Below are 18,445 nucleotides of genomic sequence, written 5' to 3'. Positions count from 1 at the left end.
ATGCAGAAGCCAGTGATCAAGCCACTGACCTGCTAATTTATTGACCACCAGATGTATCTTGTAAGCCACTGCCATCGTGCACACATGTGGCACAGTGGTGCAGTGATTAGCGAACAAAAACGCATATGAGGCTAAACTGGCAATTCTTAATTAGTCATAGGTGTGAGTGTGAATGTCCTTTCTGTCTCTCTGTGACAGACTGGCAACCTGTCTGGATGCATAGACGGGTGCCGCATTCTCAAGGCACGAGTCTCAATATTAGAAGCAGGTGTATGCCTTATACTGTCATCACTGCCACCCTGCTGCATCTGACTGAAGCATCCTGATGCCAGGCTGAGCATGCATGACGCATGATCCCACGTGATCCCTTGCATGACCATCTGACTGTTCTTGGTGGAAGTGACTTGACAGAGCTATCGAGATGAAGTTCTCTAACCTGTACGACAACCCGGCCTGTGGCAGTTTGAGTGTCGCCTCCACATTGCCAGAGATCACTAGCATATCCAGACACTTCCTTGGCCAGCATTTAGTGTTGATATCTCTCCCACTGAATATGCCTGGGTAATTTTGGGCTGGCATGTTCATTAGAGGCAACCAGAACCCATTGCAGCTGGATGCTGCATATATCTATGAATGGAAAGAAATTGCTCAACAACAGATCTGCAGTCTGTGCTCAGACAGGTGACTGCTTGCACCTGTTTGAGGTAATACTGTCAAGCACCGTCATTATAACAGTCTTGTACTATACATACAGTGTATATATGTGTTTTGTTTGTTTCTTTCTTTCTTACTACTATTGTACATCAGTAAAGTGCAGGAGCCCATTTTTTCCAACTAGATAAAAGTCTAATACAACCCAAGAAAACAGCTTAGCCATGAATCACACTTTGTAATATCTGTGTTCGGATATTACAAAGTCATTTTATTAAAAAAATGGCCTATTAAGGTTAAATGTGAGCTAAATATGATATTGTAGTCCATTCGTAAGAGTGTTTTGAAGTGCTTATTTTACTAGTTGACCTCTGTGAGGCAAACATACAAAATGCTGTATGCTATCTGTGAGGCTCATATGCATTTTTTTAAATCCAAATCAAATCAAAACAAAGCTTTTATGCAATGAAAGGTTCATTAAAACAATGTAAACATGCATTTCAAAACAATTCTATGGGGCAACTGTTGCCAAGTCATGATGATGTCATAGGCTCCATTCCCCAAATTCCACAGTTAGGTTTGATTTTGTGATCTGAACACTTCAAGACAAACTTCAGACAAAAAAACTAAGAAAAACAGTCACAAAACTCAAGATGAGTGAAGAAGGCCAGCCGCCATACAAGTCGAGCTCAGTGTATAATGAACTCCGTTCGGAGGGACAATTTTGTGATGCAATCATCAAAGTGGAGGATGTTGAATTTCCGGTCCACAGGGTCATCCTGTGTAACTGTACGCCGTACTTCAGGTGAGTTGCTTACCTGATAATGTGAAGGACAGTTGACTGGTTTATACCTGTGAAAAATGTAATTCATGTACTTAGTCTGTGAAACAGTGCCAACAAAAAGGAACGGGTTGAATCATAAAACTTTTGTGATAGAAAGACTTTGTCACGGTCAACTGACAGATACACCCAAAACATAATGCAAACATTTGCAGATTTCATCTTTACCTTCACAGAGATTCCACTTCAGTAAATGTGCCATTTAAAAAGCACTGTGAATCACTTGGTGATTATATGAACTAAATTCAGACTGTGTTGAACTGAAGTCTAATTTATGTGTTTTATTAAGTTACAACATTTTGATGCACTCTTATCAACCCAATAAAACACACCAGGCTTACTGATACTAAAAAGATTGATCTGTTATAAAGTCATACGCTGAGCAAAAGTTTATAGATGAGTTTTTGTTCATTTGTTTATTTGTTTGTTAAGCCATTTAATGCTGATCTATGAATCATTCAAGCATAAAAAGGACACCTACCATAACTCGAAGGATGAACCATTATTGTTTCTACACATAACACACAACTTAGTGAAGAACCAGCGTTAAAGACAAAACAAGGAGTAGCACACATAAAAAAGTAATGATCTACAGCAGATGAACAGTATCCGAAAGTCATGTCCTTAAGAAGTCCAGCAAATTCCTGACACAAAACCATTTAATCCATCTACTTATCATGAAACCTCATCAGAAATGGTTGTGGAAGGAAAACAGAGACTGTAATTAAGCAACATGCACTGGAACTTCCATAAGGAAAGGAAACAGACTGAGGTATGCCAAATTATGCAATAACTAGACTAAAGATCAGAGCAAACTGGCCTTATGGAGTTGATTTCAACATTTGTCATAGAGGTACAACAGTGAGTGTCTAGAGTTAACTTTAAAACACGGTGGAGGCTCTGTCGTGGTGTGGGACTGCATTGTGTTTGGCAAAAGCTTCATAAACATGGTGCCAATGTAATAAAGACATTGAAAACCCAACAATCAAGCGCACTAAACATGTACAAACTCTGTTTTGGAGTTATATACTCTATGGCAATATGGACTAGACATTACAAGACTATCACAGTAATCACATAGCAACACATGTAATTAGGAAATCATTTCCATTCCTGTCAACAGATTTTATATATTTATCTTACTTGTGCATGACATAGTTTATTATCTTGTTGCCTCCACACCTTTTAATATTCTCTACTCTGTCTCCATCTCTACCCTCAGGGCTCTTTTCAGCCGCTGGAGCAACCCAGACAAACAGGTCTTCAACATACCTGGCGTGTCTCCTGAGATGATGGCACTCATCATTGACTTTGCATACACTGGCTCAGTTTCCATAACGGAGGAAAATGTAGTGGAACTTCTCATGGCAGCTGATCAATTCAATGCAATGGACATTGTGAAACTCTGCTCTGACTTCCTCGGGGAGCAACTGTGCCCAGAGAACTGCGTTGGCATTTGGCAGTTCACAAAAGTATGCTTATCACCCGAACTACGCGCCAAGGCCTACCACTACATCATCAATAACTTTAAGCAGGTTGTTCTTGAGGAGGAGTTCCTGCAGCTAACTGTGGAGGAACTTGCTGACATCCTTGATAGAGACGACCTCAATGTGCAGTTGGAGACCACTGTGTATGAAGTGCTTACAAAGTGGATTAGCCATGTACCTGCAGAACGGAAACAACACCTCACCGCTCTGTTGCCCAAGGTCTATAAACTTTCATTACTACATTTAGTTTGGACTTAAATCTTCAGCATTTAAGTCATAGATTGAGTCGATCCATCTGGGTATAAGGATGCTTTAATATCTCAAGATGTTGCTCTTTTCAGCTGTAGCCAAACCACATTTAAGAAATTCTCTTCAAGAGCATTAAAACCGTATCAGATCTCTACACACATGCTATAGAATAAATTATATTTATTAAGTATAGTTGCTAGGGCTATGACTAAAAACTGTCCCTGCTGACGAAAAGACTAATGGTGTCTGACTTTGGTCGCTCTCTTGCTAGCAATAAGAAAATTAAACAACATTAGGAGCATTATCCTAAAGAAGCTTGAGTTTACTAAAACTGATGTAGTTGAAATTCATAGTCATATTCTCTTCTGTCATCTCTCTGTAGGTCCGACTGGGATTGATGACGTCTGACTACCTAAAGGACAATTTGCTGTCTAGTGAGCTGGTGGGGGCCAATTCTGAGTGCGTGTCCATGATAAGTAATGTCATCTTAGACATACATGGTCTAGGAAGCAGACCCTTCATGTCTGGCTTGTGTCACCCTCTTGCTCGTCCCCGCCTGCCTCATTCCATCCTGCTGGCCAGTGGGGGGTGGAGTGGTGGTGATCCAACTAACGGCATCGAGGCCTACGATTGCCGGGCTAACCGCTGGGTAAACGTAACGAACAACCTCGAGTGTCCTCGTGCTTATCATGGAGCCGCCTTCCTCAACGGGTACGTCTACTTCATTGGTGGCTTCGACAGGGTGGAGCATTTCAGCAGCGTCCGTAGGTTTGACCTGACCACTCGCGCCTGTAATGAGGTGGGGCCCATGCACTCCTGCCGCTGCTATGTGAGTGTGACTGTGTTGAACGGGTTCATCTATGCCCTGGGAGGCTACGACGGGCATGTACGACTCAGCAGTGCAGAGCGCTATCAACCTGAAATCAACCAGTGGAGTCTTATTGCACCGATGCACGAACAGAGGAGCGACGCCAGCTGCACAACACTTAACAACCGGGTGGGTGAAGTAAAAGAGTAGCAGAGAAATAGAGTAGGGTCTCAGGCACACAGGCCTAGAGACCTGTCAGCAACCTTTGGTAACAACCAGTTGCTAGGGAAAAATGTGTACTCCTCAGCTGGTTAGGCAGTGATTGTATGAAAGACTCTACAGATTTCTACAGCAAATAGTTTGTGAGTATTTGCAGACAAGTCAGAGTACTCCATGCAAACCTCAACAGTCTGCTTACGACCAAAGGAAACACAAGGAGGCTTGTGGTGCAACACCTTCCTGGTTACAATTTCACAGTAGTGACAGCCATCAACCTCCAGCAACCACTTGCCAACCAGTCAGGGAATACACATTTTTACAGTGAAGCGAGGTGCAAGATAGGTCACAAACTGGTTTCTATGTTCATGTTTTCAAATTTAAAAGTATAGTTTAAAAAGTTGAAAAATATACTAATATATATCTATTTTGTTTCTAACTGATCACAAGTGCATCTTTGCATTTATGTACAGTACTTTAGTTGAGTTGACTTGTCAACTAAAATATAACAGATATTAAAAAAATAGTAAAACACATCATTATTTTATTATATTAAGATCCCAGATTACAATTATTTATCTGCATTCCTGAACAGAAAAATTAGCCTTATTGATTGAATGTTATGTTTGATTCATTTCTGGCTTTCTGACTGAAAGAAGTCCCACATACTCAGGTAAAATTTGGGTGCATAAACATGTTTTTATGACAGGTAATTGTAAAACACACACATTTGTTATTACACATTTGTATTTTTCAGTTGGACACTTGGGTACTGAGTATCGGTCTTACTTCACAAATGATGTGGAAACATTTCACTTACAGGTAACATTGTTTCCAACTGAAATCTAAGAAATGTAAAGATATTTAATGTCCCTTTTTTGTTTTCAGATTTACATTTGTGGTGGATTCAATGGCAACGAGTGTCTGCAGACAGCTGAATATTACAACCCAGAGAGCAACCAGTGGACGATGATCAGTCCCATGAACAGCCGCCGCAGCGGGATAGGTGTCATTGCATATGCGGATCATGTCTTTGCAGTAAGACCACAAAGTAGTGCTGACACTCACGTAACATACAAATCAAATCTGTAATGTGCTTTGATCAGCAAGGCTTAACACAGATTTGGCTGACACAGAATTTTGTTAACTTTGTTTTGTATTTATCAATGATCAGATTCCTATCCTGACCACAGGTTCAGAGAAGGCATTCTTACTCATTCTATGTATTAATTTAACCGATTAATGTTTCTGCCTCATTTTTTTTTTCTTCATGTGCCTCATTACCAAAATGTTGTGTCTTTAATGATTTCACTGATGATTTCACATTTCACTCAGTACAACAGAAATACTTATTCAAAACCAACATTGTCATCCTCATCGTTCCATAGAGGACATATGTTAGAGACAATTTCAAACTCATCCTGCAACACCTTTAGAAAAATGAGGGAATAAGCCAAGTGATTAGAACTCATCCTCTGGGGACGGTAGGCATTTTAGCTATAAATTTTATCTTGCTATTTGCCTTAAAACCACTTATTTAGTTGTTTTGCAGCTGCACCCTTTGGTAAAAAGCAAAGATTTTAGTCTCACCTTCTGAGACACCCTTCTTTATTTAGCTAGCTACCGTTTAGTATTTATTTTCTATTCAGACTAAGTCTCTATTCAAATAAAGGAAAAGTTATTATCAGCAGAATGCAGTGACCTTACCCTGGTGCTGACCTCAGGGTCTTTGATCAGGCTTTTAGGCCCCAAGGCCTGTCAGGGCTACTTTAATCTGTTATAGGAAGAAAGGACTGGAACTCAATGTTCCTTTTTGGACTAAAGGCAAAAGAGCTGTGAAGACATTTATACTGAAAACACAAATACTTTTTGTCGAGGGCTATTCATCTTTGTTGATAATAGCGTGGTGTGATAGACAACAGTGCTTTAATAGCTGTAGTTGAGGCTTGAGTGAAAAAAGGTCTCATACAGACTTCCTCAACAGCTGGCTTCTACTTTATTTTACTTTCTCCTTTTAATTCAGAAGTCATTTTCACACACCACTGCACCCTGATCTTTTCTAGACATTCCCAACAAATGTGGGCCTGTGAGGATGCAAATACTGGGACATTAATGGGCCTTTTTTAAACAATTTTTATGTGTAAACTCCATATAACAGCATGAGAATATGTCAGGTAGCTGTTCGCTTTATCCAGGTAAAACCCTAAACCAATCAGAGTATTTCCAGTAGTCAGATCACACCTAAGGTAAACAATCTCCTTGTATCTGCTACATATTAAGGGAAACTTTGGACAGTATTGCAACTTAATTCTTCAGTCATTTTCTGGAGTATCTGTGCAAAAACAGCTAAAGACATATAGCAGGTACATTTTCTTACAGGGGTACGGTGAAGCTGGTTACACTTACATTCAATCATTTGACCCACGTATTTACTTTTAGGTTGGTGGCTTCGATGGAAACAACCGTCTGCGCACCGCTGAGGCTTACAACCCACATTCCAATACGTGGAACCTCGTGTCCTCTATGCTGACCCCCCGCAGCAACTTTGGCATTGAGGTAATTGACGATCGCCTCTTTGTCGTCGGGGGTTTCAACGGCTTCACCACCACTTCGAACGTTGAGTACTACGACACTTTAACCAATGAGTGGTATGAGGCGTGCGACATGGAGATTTTCCGCAGCGCCTTGAGCTGCTGTGTGGTGTCCGGACTTTGCAACATGACTGAGTACACCTTTCCTCGTGACTTCCTGCCACTTGCCAATGTGCCAGAAGAAGCAATGGAGTCAGCAGAGTCCACATAACATCTTTAAAGTGCTGTACTGCCATGTGTTAACATCTGAGATTCCAACATGAAGGACTGAAATAAATCTTTAGAGCATTAAACTGCTGGTGAACTGGACATTTTTTGTAGGTATCTCAAAAACTTCCAATAGGAGAGCCTGCACTGTAGATACTGGGTTTTATTAAGAGAATGCAATTGCAACAATAACAAATTGAAAAGATTTTTTCATTCCCTGTAATGTATGGCTGCTGAGTAGCCATACCAGACATGCACACAGGGTGACTAGATCACAATAAGCCGCATGTCAGACTTTTCAACTCTTGCTAGGTAAACACAATAAGAATAAAGGGAAGTTTTCACTCCCCCTTGTTATTTCAGCTGCGCTTCTGTCTGGTAACAGTCTATAGGTTTGAGTAAGGATGTATCCATAGGTCTTTTTGGAGCACTAGCTGACAATTTATGAATCTTTAGCCAAATATCACACAAATATACTGTGTCGCTTCACACCATTTTTTCTCTTATGTGAAACTGAAAAATAACTCTATTTCTCAGTATATCTGTCATCTGCTTTGTGGTATTTTCCACTATATTGCACAGAATGATATATTTGTTCATGATAAAAGCACCAACTTTATATGTACTGAGGAAAATCCAGTGTTTAGAAAGGTGGATGTCCTGCAGAGCCTGTAAAATGTGGGACATTGGTTCAAGATGTGGGAGAGGGGGGAAAGCATAAAAATGCTGTGCAGTCCCCCTTATAGAGGGACATCTGATCCCCCAACCTGCACAACATGAAGGTTGAAGCAACACCAGTAACACAACACCTTATGGAGGTAAACGTGTAGACAGTGATGTGCAAAGCTGTTCATAGGAACATCCTCCATCCATGGTGGTGTAATCTTTATTCTGATGCTGAATTGATTGATTTATGAATTTACTGTAAACATTTCTTACATTTTTCTTATTGCAAGCAGACAAACCTGTCCCAGGATTGTTCCTGCTGCTCCATTTTATAAACACTCTAAATCAAACTCATTCCATTATAATTTTAATTTTAGGATGATGTTTTCATTAAATGCTCTACATCTGCATCAAACCAGGCTTGTCATATACAACCTGCTTTTAGTCGTATATATTATATCTTTGAGCAATTGCTCAGCAACAGAGTTGGACGTGCGTGCAGTTTGTGCTCAGACAGGTGACTGCTTGCACCTGTCTGTGGTAACACTGTCAAGCACCGTCATTATAACAGTCTTGCACTATACATGCAGTGCGTATATCATATTGTGGCTCTATAAAAATCTATTTAGATCATAAACCTGTGTTTTGTTTGTTTGTTTGTTTGTTTCTTACTACTATTGTACATCAGTAAAGTGCAGGAGCCCATTTTTCCAACTAGATAAAAGTCTAATACAACCCAAGAAAACAGCTTAACCATGAATCACACTTTGTAATATCTGTGTTTGGCACTGTCATGTATTTTTAGACTCATATGTTTAATAACAAATATTTTGGCTTGTGTAGTAAGGAAAGTACAGGGGGTATAATGAAGTGTCCACAAAGAATTTTTTCCAATGACCTAGCATGCATAAAAACAGGACCATCACTAATACACAATACTTTGACTCTGTTCATGTTACAGCATTGTGTATTAAAATGTGGGTAAAAACTGATGGTTACAAATGTTTATTTGTGTGTTTGTAGTTTCCTGGGGAGATAAACTGGATTGCATTTTTGTTGGGAACTGTTATTTCAACATAACGGAGTCTAGTACAGCACGTCCCCAACAACTGGAACCTCAGTAATAACAGAGCCAACACACGAAACCATAAAATGCAGAAAAATCTGAAAAAACGTCCTATTAACGTTGAATATGAGCTAAATATGATATTGTAGTCCATTCGTAAGAGTGTTTTGAAGTGCTTATTTTACTAGTTGACCTCTGTGAGGCAAACATACAAAATGCTGTATGCTATCTGTGAGGCTCATATGCAATTTTTTAAATCCAAATCAAATCAAAACAAAGCTTTTATGCAATGAAAGGTTCATTAAAACAATGTAAATATACATTTCAAAACAATTCTATGGGGCAACTGTTGCCAAGTCATGATGATGTCATAGGCTCCATTCCCCAAATTCCACAGTTAGGTTTGATTTTGTGATCTGAACACTTCAAGACAAACTTCAGACAAAAAAACTAAGAAAAACAGTCACAAAACTCAAGATGAGTGAAGAAGGCCAGCCGCCATACAAGTCGAGCTCAGTGTATAATGAACTCCGTTCGGAGGGACAATTTTGTGATGCAATCATCAAAGTGGAGGATGTTGAATTTCCGGTCCACAGGGTCATCCTGTGTAACTGTACGCCGTACTTCAGGTGAGTTGCTTACCTGATAATGTGAAGGACAGTTGACTGGTTTATACCTGTGAAAAATGTAATTCATGTACTTAGTCTGTGAAACAGTGCCAACAAAAAGGAACGGGTTGAATCATAAAACTTTTGTGATAGAAAGACTTTGTCACGGTCAACTGACAGATACACCCAAAACATAATGCAAACATTTGCAGATTTCATCTTTACCTTCACAGAGATTCCACTTCAGTAAATGTGCCATTTAAAAAGCACTGTGAATCACTTGGTGATTGTGTGAAGTCTAATTGAAGTGTTTTATTAAGTTATATTAATATCTTCCCCACTGTTTGATACAGTAAGACACACCAGACTTCCTGATACTAAAAATGTTGAATTTTGTTATACAGTTATACGCTGAGCAAAAGTTTTGAGTTGCCTCTCATTTTTTTATATTTGTCTTTGAAACAAATGATTTTTTAAAAGTCCACTTGAGCAATAGTTCTCAACGTGTTTTTTTTGAAGGCTTGTAAAGGTTTTGTTTGGACATTTTTCACCCTTTTTAGTCCAGTGCTTGTACCCGAGGAATGGTTTTGTTTTTGTTCATTTGTTTATTTGTTTGTTAAGCCATTTAAGGCTGATCTGTTTTCTGTCATACAGTGAAAGCTTGACGGAGCTACAATGGCCTAATTTTCTGCTTAACTTTGTAAATTATAACAAGTTCCGCTTTAGTGCTATACCAGTCAGAAAAACAAACAAAAACAAAACAAGGCTTATGTTGCAAATGCAATAAATTGTCAGTCTTTCTTTTAAATGCGTTTCTTAGTACATAATTTTAATATTGTAGAGAACCCAAACATATTCTGCGAGCAGTCTTTGGTTCAAGTTGAATGATTTTAGTCAGTGGCGGGGTTGGGGTTTCTTTGCCAAGCCCAAATAAACTCACTTGTACAGCTCAGAATAGATTCAAGTTAATGCATTCCCATTCGCGCACACTCATATTCAGACTCCTCAGAATGCAGAAGCCAGTGATCAAGCCACTGACCTGCTAATTTATTGACCACCAGATGTATCTTGTAAGCCACTGCCATCGTGCACACATGTGGCACAGTGGTGCAGTGATTAGCGAACAAAAACGCATATGAGGCTAAACTGGCAATTCTTAATTAGTCATAGGTGTGAGTGTGAATGTCCTTTCTGTCTCTCTGTGACAGACTGGCAACCTGTCTGGATGCATAGACGGGTGCCGCATTCTCAAGGCACGAGTCTCAATATTAGAAGCAGGTGTATGCCTTATACTGTCATCACTGCCACCCTGCTGCATCTGACTGAAGCATCCTGATGCCAGGCTGAGCATGCATGACGCATGATCCCACGTGATCCCTTGCATGACCATCTGACTGTTCTTGGTGGAAGTGACTTGACAGAGCTATTGAGATGAAGTTCTCTAACCTGTATGACAACCCGGCCTGTGGCAGTTTGAGTGTCGCCTCCACATTGCCAGAGATCACTAGCATATCCAGACACTTCCTTGGCCAGCATTTAGTATTGATATCTCTCCCACTGAATATGCCTGGGTAATTTTGGGCTGGCATGTTCATTAGAGGCAACCAGAACCCATTGCAGCTGGATGCTGCATATATCTATGAATGGAAAGAAATTGCTCAACAACAGATCTGCAGTCTGTGCTCAGACAGGTGACTGCTTGCACCTGTTTGAGGTAATACTGTCAAGCACCGTCATTATAACAGTCTTGTACTATACATACAGTGTATATATGTGTTTTGTTTGTTTGTTTGTTTCTTACTACTATTGTACATCAGTAAAGTGCAGGAGCCCATTTTTCCAACTAGATAAAAGTCTAATACAACCCAAGAAAACAGCTTAGCCACACTTTGTATTATCTGTGTTCGGATATTACAAAGTCATTTTATTAAGGTTAAATGTGAGCTAAATATGATATTGTAGTCCATTCGTAAGAGTGTTTTGAAGTGCTTATTTTACTAGTTGACCTCTGTGAGGCAAACATACAAAATACTGTATGCTATCTGTGAGGCTCATATGCATTTTTTTAAATCCAAATCAAATCAAAACAAAGCTTTTATGCAATGAAAGGTTCATTAAAACAATGTAAATATACATTTCAAAACAATTCTATGGGGCAACTGTTGCCAAGTCATGATGATGTCATAGGCTCCATTCCCCAAATTCCACAGTTAGGTTTGATTTTGTGATCTGAACACTTCAAGACAAACTTCAGACAAAAAAACTAAGAAAAACAGTCACAAAACTCAAGATGAGTGAAGAAGGCCAGCCGCCATACAAGTCGAGCTCAGTGTATAATGAACTCCGTTCGGAGGGACAATTTTGTGATGCAATCATCAAAGTGGAGGATGTTGAATTTCCGGTCCACAGGGTCATCCTGTGTAACTGTACGCCGTACTTCAGGTGAGTTGCTTACCTGATAATGTGAAGGACAGTTGACTGGTTTATACCTGTGAAAAATGTAATTCATGTACTTAGTCTGTGAAACAGTGCCAACAAAAAGGAACGGGTTGAATCATAAAACTTTTGTGATAGAAAGACTTTGTCACGGTCAACTGACAGATACACCCAAAACATAATGCAAACATTTGCAGATTTCATCTTTACCTTCACAGAGATTCCACTTTAGTAAATGTGCCATTTAAAAAGCACTGTGAATCACTTGGTTATTATATGAACTAAATTCAGACTGTGTTGAACTGAAGTCTAATTTATGTGTTTTATTAAGTTACAACATTTTGATGCACTCTTATCAACCCAATAAAACACACCAGGCTTACTGATACTAAAAAGATTGAACTCTGTTATAAAGTCATACGCTGAGCAAAAGTTTATAGATGAGTTTTTGTTCATTTGTTTATTTGTTTGTTAAGCCATTTAATGCTGATCTATGAATCATTCAAGCATAAAAAGGACACCTACCATAACTCGAAGGATGAACCATTATTGTTTCTACACATAACACACAACTTAGTGAAGAACCAGCGTTAAAGACAAAACAAGGAGTAGCACACATAAAAAAGTAATGATCTACAGCAGATGAACAGTATCCGAAAGTCATGTCCTTAAGAAATCCAGCAAATTCCTGACACAAAACCATTTAATCCATCTACTTATCATGAAACCTCATCAGAAATGGTTGTGGAAGGAAAACAGAGACTGTAATTAAGCAACATGCACTGGAACTTCCATAAGGAAAGGAAACAGACTGAGGTATGCCAAATTATGCAATAACTAGACTAAAGATCAGAGCAAACTGGCCTTATGGAGTTGATTTCAACATTTGTCATAGAGGTACAACAGTGAGTGTCTAGAGTTAACTTTAAAACACGGTGGAGGCTCTGTCGTGGTGTGGGACTGCATTGTGTTTGGCAAAAGCTTCATAAACATGGTGCCAATGTAATAAAGACATTGAAAACCCAACAATCAAGCGCACTAAACATGTACAAACTCTGTTTTGGAGTTATATACTCTATGGCAATATGGACTAGACATTACAAGACTATCACAGTAATCACATAGCAACACATGTAATTAGGAAATCATTTCCATTCCTGTCAACAGATTTTATATATTTATCTTGCTTGTGCATGACATAGTTTATTATCTTGTTGCCTCCACACCTTTTAATATTCTCTACTCTGTCTCCATCTCTACCCTCAGGGCTCTTTTCAGCCGCTGGAGCAACCCAGACAAACAGGTCTTCAACATACCTGGCGTGTCTCCTGAGATGATGGCACTCATCATTGACTTTGCATACACCGGCTCAGTTTCCATAACGGAGGAAAATGTAGTGGAACTTCTCATGGCAGCTGATCAATTCAATGCAATGGACATTGTGAAACTCTGCTCTGACTTCCTCGGGGAGCAACTGTGCCCAGAGAACTGCGTTGGCATTTGGCAGTTCACAAAAGTATGCTTATCACCCGAACTACGCGCCAAGGCCTACCACTACATCATCAATAACTTTAAGCAGGTTGTTCTTGAGGAGGAGTTCCTGCAGCTAACTGTGGAGGAACTTGCTGACATCCTTGATAGAGACGACCTCAATGTGCAGTTGGAGACCACTGTGTATGAAGTGCTTACAAAGTGGATTAGCCATGTACCTGCAGAACGGAAACAACACCTCACCGCTCTGTTGCCCAAGGTCTATAAACTTTCATTACTACATTTAGTTTGGACTTAAATCTTCAGCATTTAAGTCATAGATTGAGTCGATCCATCTGGGTATAAGGATGCTTTAATATCTCAAGATGTTGCTCTTTTCAGCTGTAGCCAAACCACATTTAAGAAATTCTCTTCAAGAGCATTAAAACCGTATCAGATCTCTACACACATGCTATAGAATAAATTATATTTATTAAGTATAGTTGCTAGGGCTATGACTAAAAACTGTCCCTGCTGACGAAAAGACTAATGGTGTCTGACTTTGGTCGCTCTCTTGCTAGCAATAAGAAAATTAAACAACATTAGGAGCATTATCCTAAAGAAGCTTGAGTTTACTAAAACTGATGTAGTTGAAATTCATAGTCATATTCTCTTCTGTCATCTCTCTGTAGGTCCGACTGGGATTGATGACGTCTGACTACCTAAAGGACAATTTGCTGTCTAGTGAGCTGGTGGGGGCCAATTCTGAGTGCGTGTCCATGATAAGTAATGTCATCTTAGACATACATGGTCTAGGAAGCAGACCCTTCATGTCTGGCTTGTGTCACCCTCTTGCTCGTCCCCGCCTGCCTCATTCCATCCTGCTGGCCATTGGGGGGTGGAGTGGTGGTGATCCAACTAACGGCATCGAGGCCTACGATTGCCGGGCTAACCGCTGGGTAAACGTAACGAACAACCTCGAGTATCCTCGTGCTTATCATGGAGCCGCCTTCCTCAACGGGTACGTCTACTTCATTGGTGGCTTCGACAGGGTGGAGCATTTCAGCAGCGTCCGTAGGTTTGACCTGACCACTCGCACCTGTAATGAGGTGGGGCCCATGCACTTCCGCCGCTGCTATGTGAGTGTGACTGTGTTGAACGGGTTCATCTATGCCCTGGGAGGCTACGACGGGCATGTACGACTCAGCAGTGCAGAGCGCTATCAACCTGAAATCAACCAGTGGAGTCTTATTGCACCGATGCACGAACAGAGGAGCGACGCCAGCTGCACAACACTTAACAACCGGGTGGGTGAAGTAAAAGAGTAGCAGAGAAATAGAGTAGGGTCTCAGGCACACAGGCCTAGAGACCTGTCAGCAACCTTTGGTAACAACCAGTAGCTAGGGAAAAATGTGTACTCCTCAGCTGGTTAGGCAGTGATTGTATGAAAGACTCTACAGATTTCTACAGCAAATAGTTTGTGAGTATTTGCAGACAAGTCAGAGTACTCCATGCAAACCTCAACAGTCTGCTTACGACCAAAGGAAATACAGGGAGGCTTGTGGTGCAACACCTTCCTGGTTACAATTTCACAGTAGTGACAGCCATCAACCTCCAGCAACCACTTGCCAACCAGTCAGGGAATACACATTTTTACAGTGAAGCGAGGTGCAAGATAGGTCACAAACTGGTTTCTATGTTCATGTTTTCAAATTCAAAAGTATAGTTTAAAAAGTTGAAAAATATACTAATATATATCTATTTTGTTTCTAACTGATCACAAGTGCATCTTTGCATTTATGTACAGTACTTTAGTTGAGTTGACTTGTCAACTAAAATATAACAGATATTAAAAAAATAGTAAAACACATCATTATTTTATTATATTAAGATCCCAGATTACAATTATATATCTGCATTCCTGAACAGAAAAATTAGCCTTATTGATTGAATGTTATGTTTGATTCATTTCTGGCTTTCTGACTGAAAGAAGTCCCACATACTCAGGTAAAATTTGGGTGCATAAACATGTTTTTATGACAGGTAATTGTAAAACACACACATTTGTTATTACACATTTGTATTTTTCAGTTGGACACTTGGGTACTGAGTATCGGTCTTACTTCACAAATGACTAAGAAATGTAAAGATATTTAATGTCCCTTTTTTGTTTTCAGATTTACATTTGTGGTGGATTCAATGGCAACGAGTGTCTACAGACAGCTGAATATTACAACCCAGAGAGCAACCAGTGGACGATGATCAGTCCCATGAACAGCCGCCGCAGCGGGATAGGTGTCATTGCATATGCGGATCATGTCTTTGCAGTAAGACCACAAAGTAGTGCTGACACTCACGTAACATACAAATCAAATCTGTAATGTGCTTTGATCAGCAAGGCTTAACACAGATTTGGCTGACACAGAATTTTGTTAACTTTGTTTTGTATTTATCAATGATCAGATTCCTATCCTGACCACAGGTTCAGAGAAGGCATTCTTACTCATTCTATGTATTAATTTAACCGATTAATGTTTCTGCCTCATTTTTTTTTTCATGTGCCTCATTCCCAGAATGTTGTGTCTTTAATGATTTCACTGATGATTTCACATTTCACTCAGTACAACAGAAATACTTATTCAAAACCAACATTGTCATCCTCATCGTTCCATAGAGGACATATGTTAGAGACAATTTCAAACTCATCCTGCAACACCTTTAGAAAAATGAGGGAATAAGCCAAGTGATTAGAACTCATCCTCTGGGGACGGTAGGCATTTTAGCTGTAAATTTTATCTTGCTATTTGCCTTAAAACCACTTATTTAGTTGTTTTGCAGCTGCACCCTTTGGTAAAAAGCAAAGATTTTCGTCTCACCTTCCGAGACACCCTTCTTTATTTAGCTAGCTACCGTTTAGTATTTATTTTCTATTCAGACTAAGTCTCTAATCAAATAAAGGAAAAGTTATTATCAGCAGAATGCAGTGACCTTACCCTGGTGCTGACCTCAGGGTCTTTGATCAGGCTTTTAGGCCCCAAGGCCTGTCAGGGCTACTTTAATCTGTTATAGGAAGAAAGGACTGGAACTCAATGTTCCTTTTTGGACTAAAGGCAAAAGAGCTGTGAAGACATTTATACTGAAAACACAAATACTTTTTGTCGAGGGCTATTCATCTTTGTTGATAATAGCGTGGTGTGATAGACAACAGTGCTTTAATAGCTGTAGTTGAGGCTTGAGTGAAAAAAGGTCTCATACAGACTTCCTCAACAGCTGGCTTCTACTTTATTTTACTTTCTCCTTTTAATTCAGAAGTCATTTTCACACACCACTGCACCCTGATCTTTTCTAGACATTCCCAACAAATGTGGGCCTGTGAGGATGCAAATACTGGGACGTTAATGGGCCTTTTTTAAACAATTTTTATGTGTAAACTCCATATAACAGCATGAGAATATGTCAGGTAGCTGTTCGCTTTATCCAGGTAAAACCCTAAACCAATCAGAGTATTTCCAGTAGTCAGATCACACCTAAGGTAAACAATCTCCTTGTATCTGCTACATATTAAGGGAAACTTTGGACAGTATTGCAACTTAATTCTTCAGTCATTTTCTGGAGTATCTGTGCAAAAACAGCTAAAGACATATAGCAGGTACATTTTCTTACAGGGGTACGGTGAAGCTGGTTACACTTACATTCAATCATTTGACCCACGTATTTACTTTTAGGTTGGTGGCTTCGATGGAAACAACCGTCTGCGCACCGCTGAGGCTTACAACCCACATTCCAATACGTGGAACCTCGTGTCCTCTATGCTGACCCCCCGCAGCAACTTTGGCATTGAGGTAATTGACGATCGCCTCTTTGTCGTCGGGGGTTTCAACGGCTTCACCACCACTTCGAACGTTGAGTACTACGACACTTTAACCAATGAGTGGTATGAGGCGTGCGACATGGAGATTTTCCGCAGCGCCTTGAGCTGCTGTGTGGTGTCCGGACTTTGCAACATGACTGAGTACACCTTTCCTCGTGACTTCCTGCCACTTGCCAATGTGCCAGAAGAAGCAATGGAGTCAGCAGAGTCCACATAACATCTTTAAAGTGCTGTACTGCCATGTGTTAACATCTGAGACTCCAACATGAAGGACTGAAATAAATCTTTAGAGCATTAAACTGCTGGTGAACTGGACATTTTTTGTAGGTATCTCAAAAACTTCCAGTAGGAGAGCCTGCACTGTAGATACTGGGTTTTATTAAGAGAATGCAATTGCAACAATAACAAATTGAAAAGATTTTTTCATTCCCTGTAATGTATGGCTGCTGAGTAGCCATACCAGACATGCACACAGGGTGACTAGATCACAATAAGCCGCATGTCAGACTTTTCAACTCTTGCTAGGTAAACACAATAAGAATAAAGGGAAGTTTTCACTCCCCCTTGTTATTTCAGCTGCGCTTCTGTCTGGTAACAGTCTATAGGTTTGAGTAAGGATGTATCCATAGGTCTTTTTGGAGCACTAGCTGACAATTTATGAATCTTTAGCCAAATATCACACAAATATACTGTGTCGCTTCACACCATTTTTTCTCTTATGTGAAACTGAAAAATAACTCTATTTCTCAGTATATCTGTCATCTGCTTTGTGGTATTTTCCACTATATTGCACAGAATGATATATTTGTTCATGATAAAAGCACCAACTTTATATGTACTGAGGAAAATCCAGTGTTTAGAAAGGTGGATGTCCTGCAGAGCCTGTAAAATGTGGGACATTGGTTCAAGATGTGGGAGAGGGGGGAAAGCATAAAAATGCTGTGCAGTCCCCCTTATAGAGGGACATCTGATCCCCCAACCTGCACAACATGAAGGTTGAAGCAACACCAGTAACACAACACCTTATGGAGGTAAACGTGTAGACAGTGATGTGCAAAGCTGTTCATAGGAACATCCTCCATCCATGGTGGTGTAATCTTTATTCTGATGCTGAATTGATTGATTTATGAATTTACTGTAAACATTTCTTACATTTTTCTTATTGCAAGCAGACAAACCTGTCCCAGGATTGTTCCTGCTGCTCCATTTTATAAACACTCTAAATCAAACTCATTCCATTATAATTTTAATTTTAGGATGATGTTTTCATTAAATGCT

General features: G+C 39.9%; 2 protein-coding genes across 2 annotated transcripts; both read left to right on the top strand.

Annotated features, from left to right (window-relative positions):
• The first annotated feature begins 1,216 nt into the window (after window positions 1-1,216).
• Window positions 1,217-7,088, top strand: LOC146549196 (kelch-like protein 10). The gene is made up of 5 exons (XM_085262771.1): window positions 1,217-1,456; window positions 2,715-3,198; window positions 3,611-4,225; window positions 5,141-5,290; window positions 6,692-7,088. The coding sequence occupies exons 1-5, from the start codon at window positions 1,305-1,307 to the stop codon at window positions 7,052-7,054; spliced, it is 1,764 nt and encodes a 587-aa protein (XP_085118897.1). The 5' UTR covers window positions 1,217-1,304; the 3' UTR covers window positions 7,055-7,088.
• Window positions 7,089-11,592: 4,504 nt separating this feature from the next.
• On the top strand, window positions 11,593-17,460 carry LOC146549195 (kelch-like protein 10). The gene is made up of 5 exons (XM_085263522.1): window positions 11,593-11,832; window positions 13,093-13,576; window positions 13,989-14,603; window positions 15,474-15,623; window positions 17,022-17,460. The coding sequence occupies exons 1-5, from the start codon at window positions 11,681-11,683 to the stop codon at window positions 17,382-17,384; spliced, it is 1,764 nt and encodes a 587-aa protein (XP_085119648.1). The 5' UTR covers window positions 11,593-11,680; the 3' UTR covers window positions 17,385-17,460.
• The last annotated feature ends 985 nt before the right edge of the window (window positions 17,461-18,445 follow it).

The sequence above is a fragment of the Mchenga conophoros genome, linkage group LG22 (assembly GCF_057382185.1).
Source record: "Mchenga conophoros isolate Kocher_MC1m ecotype Shallow Benthic linkage group LG22, M_conophoros_male_GT1.1, whole genome shotgun sequence".
Taxonomy (NCBI): Eukaryota; Metazoa; Chordata; class Actinopteri; order Cichliformes; family Cichlidae; genus Mchenga; species Mchenga conophoros.
Note: the sequence above shows the minus strand (reverse complement) of the source record. Positions and strands in the feature narration are given on the sequence as shown.

Coding starts and splice junctions, on each gene's coding strand:
- LOC146549196 (XM_085262771.1), top strand. CDS start 1,305: ATGAGTGAAGAAGGCCAGCCGCCATACAAGTCGAGCTCAGTGTATAAT. Junction 3,199..3,610: donor TCACCGCTCTGTTGCCCAAG/GTCTATAAACTT, acceptor ATCTCTCTGTAG/GTCCGACTGGGATTGATGAC. Junction 5,291..6,691: donor ATGCGGATCATGTCTTTGCA/GTAAGACCACAA, acceptor ATTTACTTTTAG/GTTGGTGGCTTCGATGGAAA.
- LOC146549195 (XM_085263522.1), top strand. CDS start 11,681: ATGAGTGAAGAAGGCCAGCCGCCATACAAGTCGAGCTCAGTGTATAAT. Junction 14,604..15,473: donor GCACAACACTTAACAACCGG/GTGGGTGAAGTA, acceptor TTTTGTTTTCAG/ATTTACATTTGTGGTGGATT. Junction 15,624..17,021: donor ATGCGGATCATGTCTTTGCA/GTAAGACCACAA, acceptor ATTTACTTTTAG/GTTGGTGGCTTCGATGGAAA.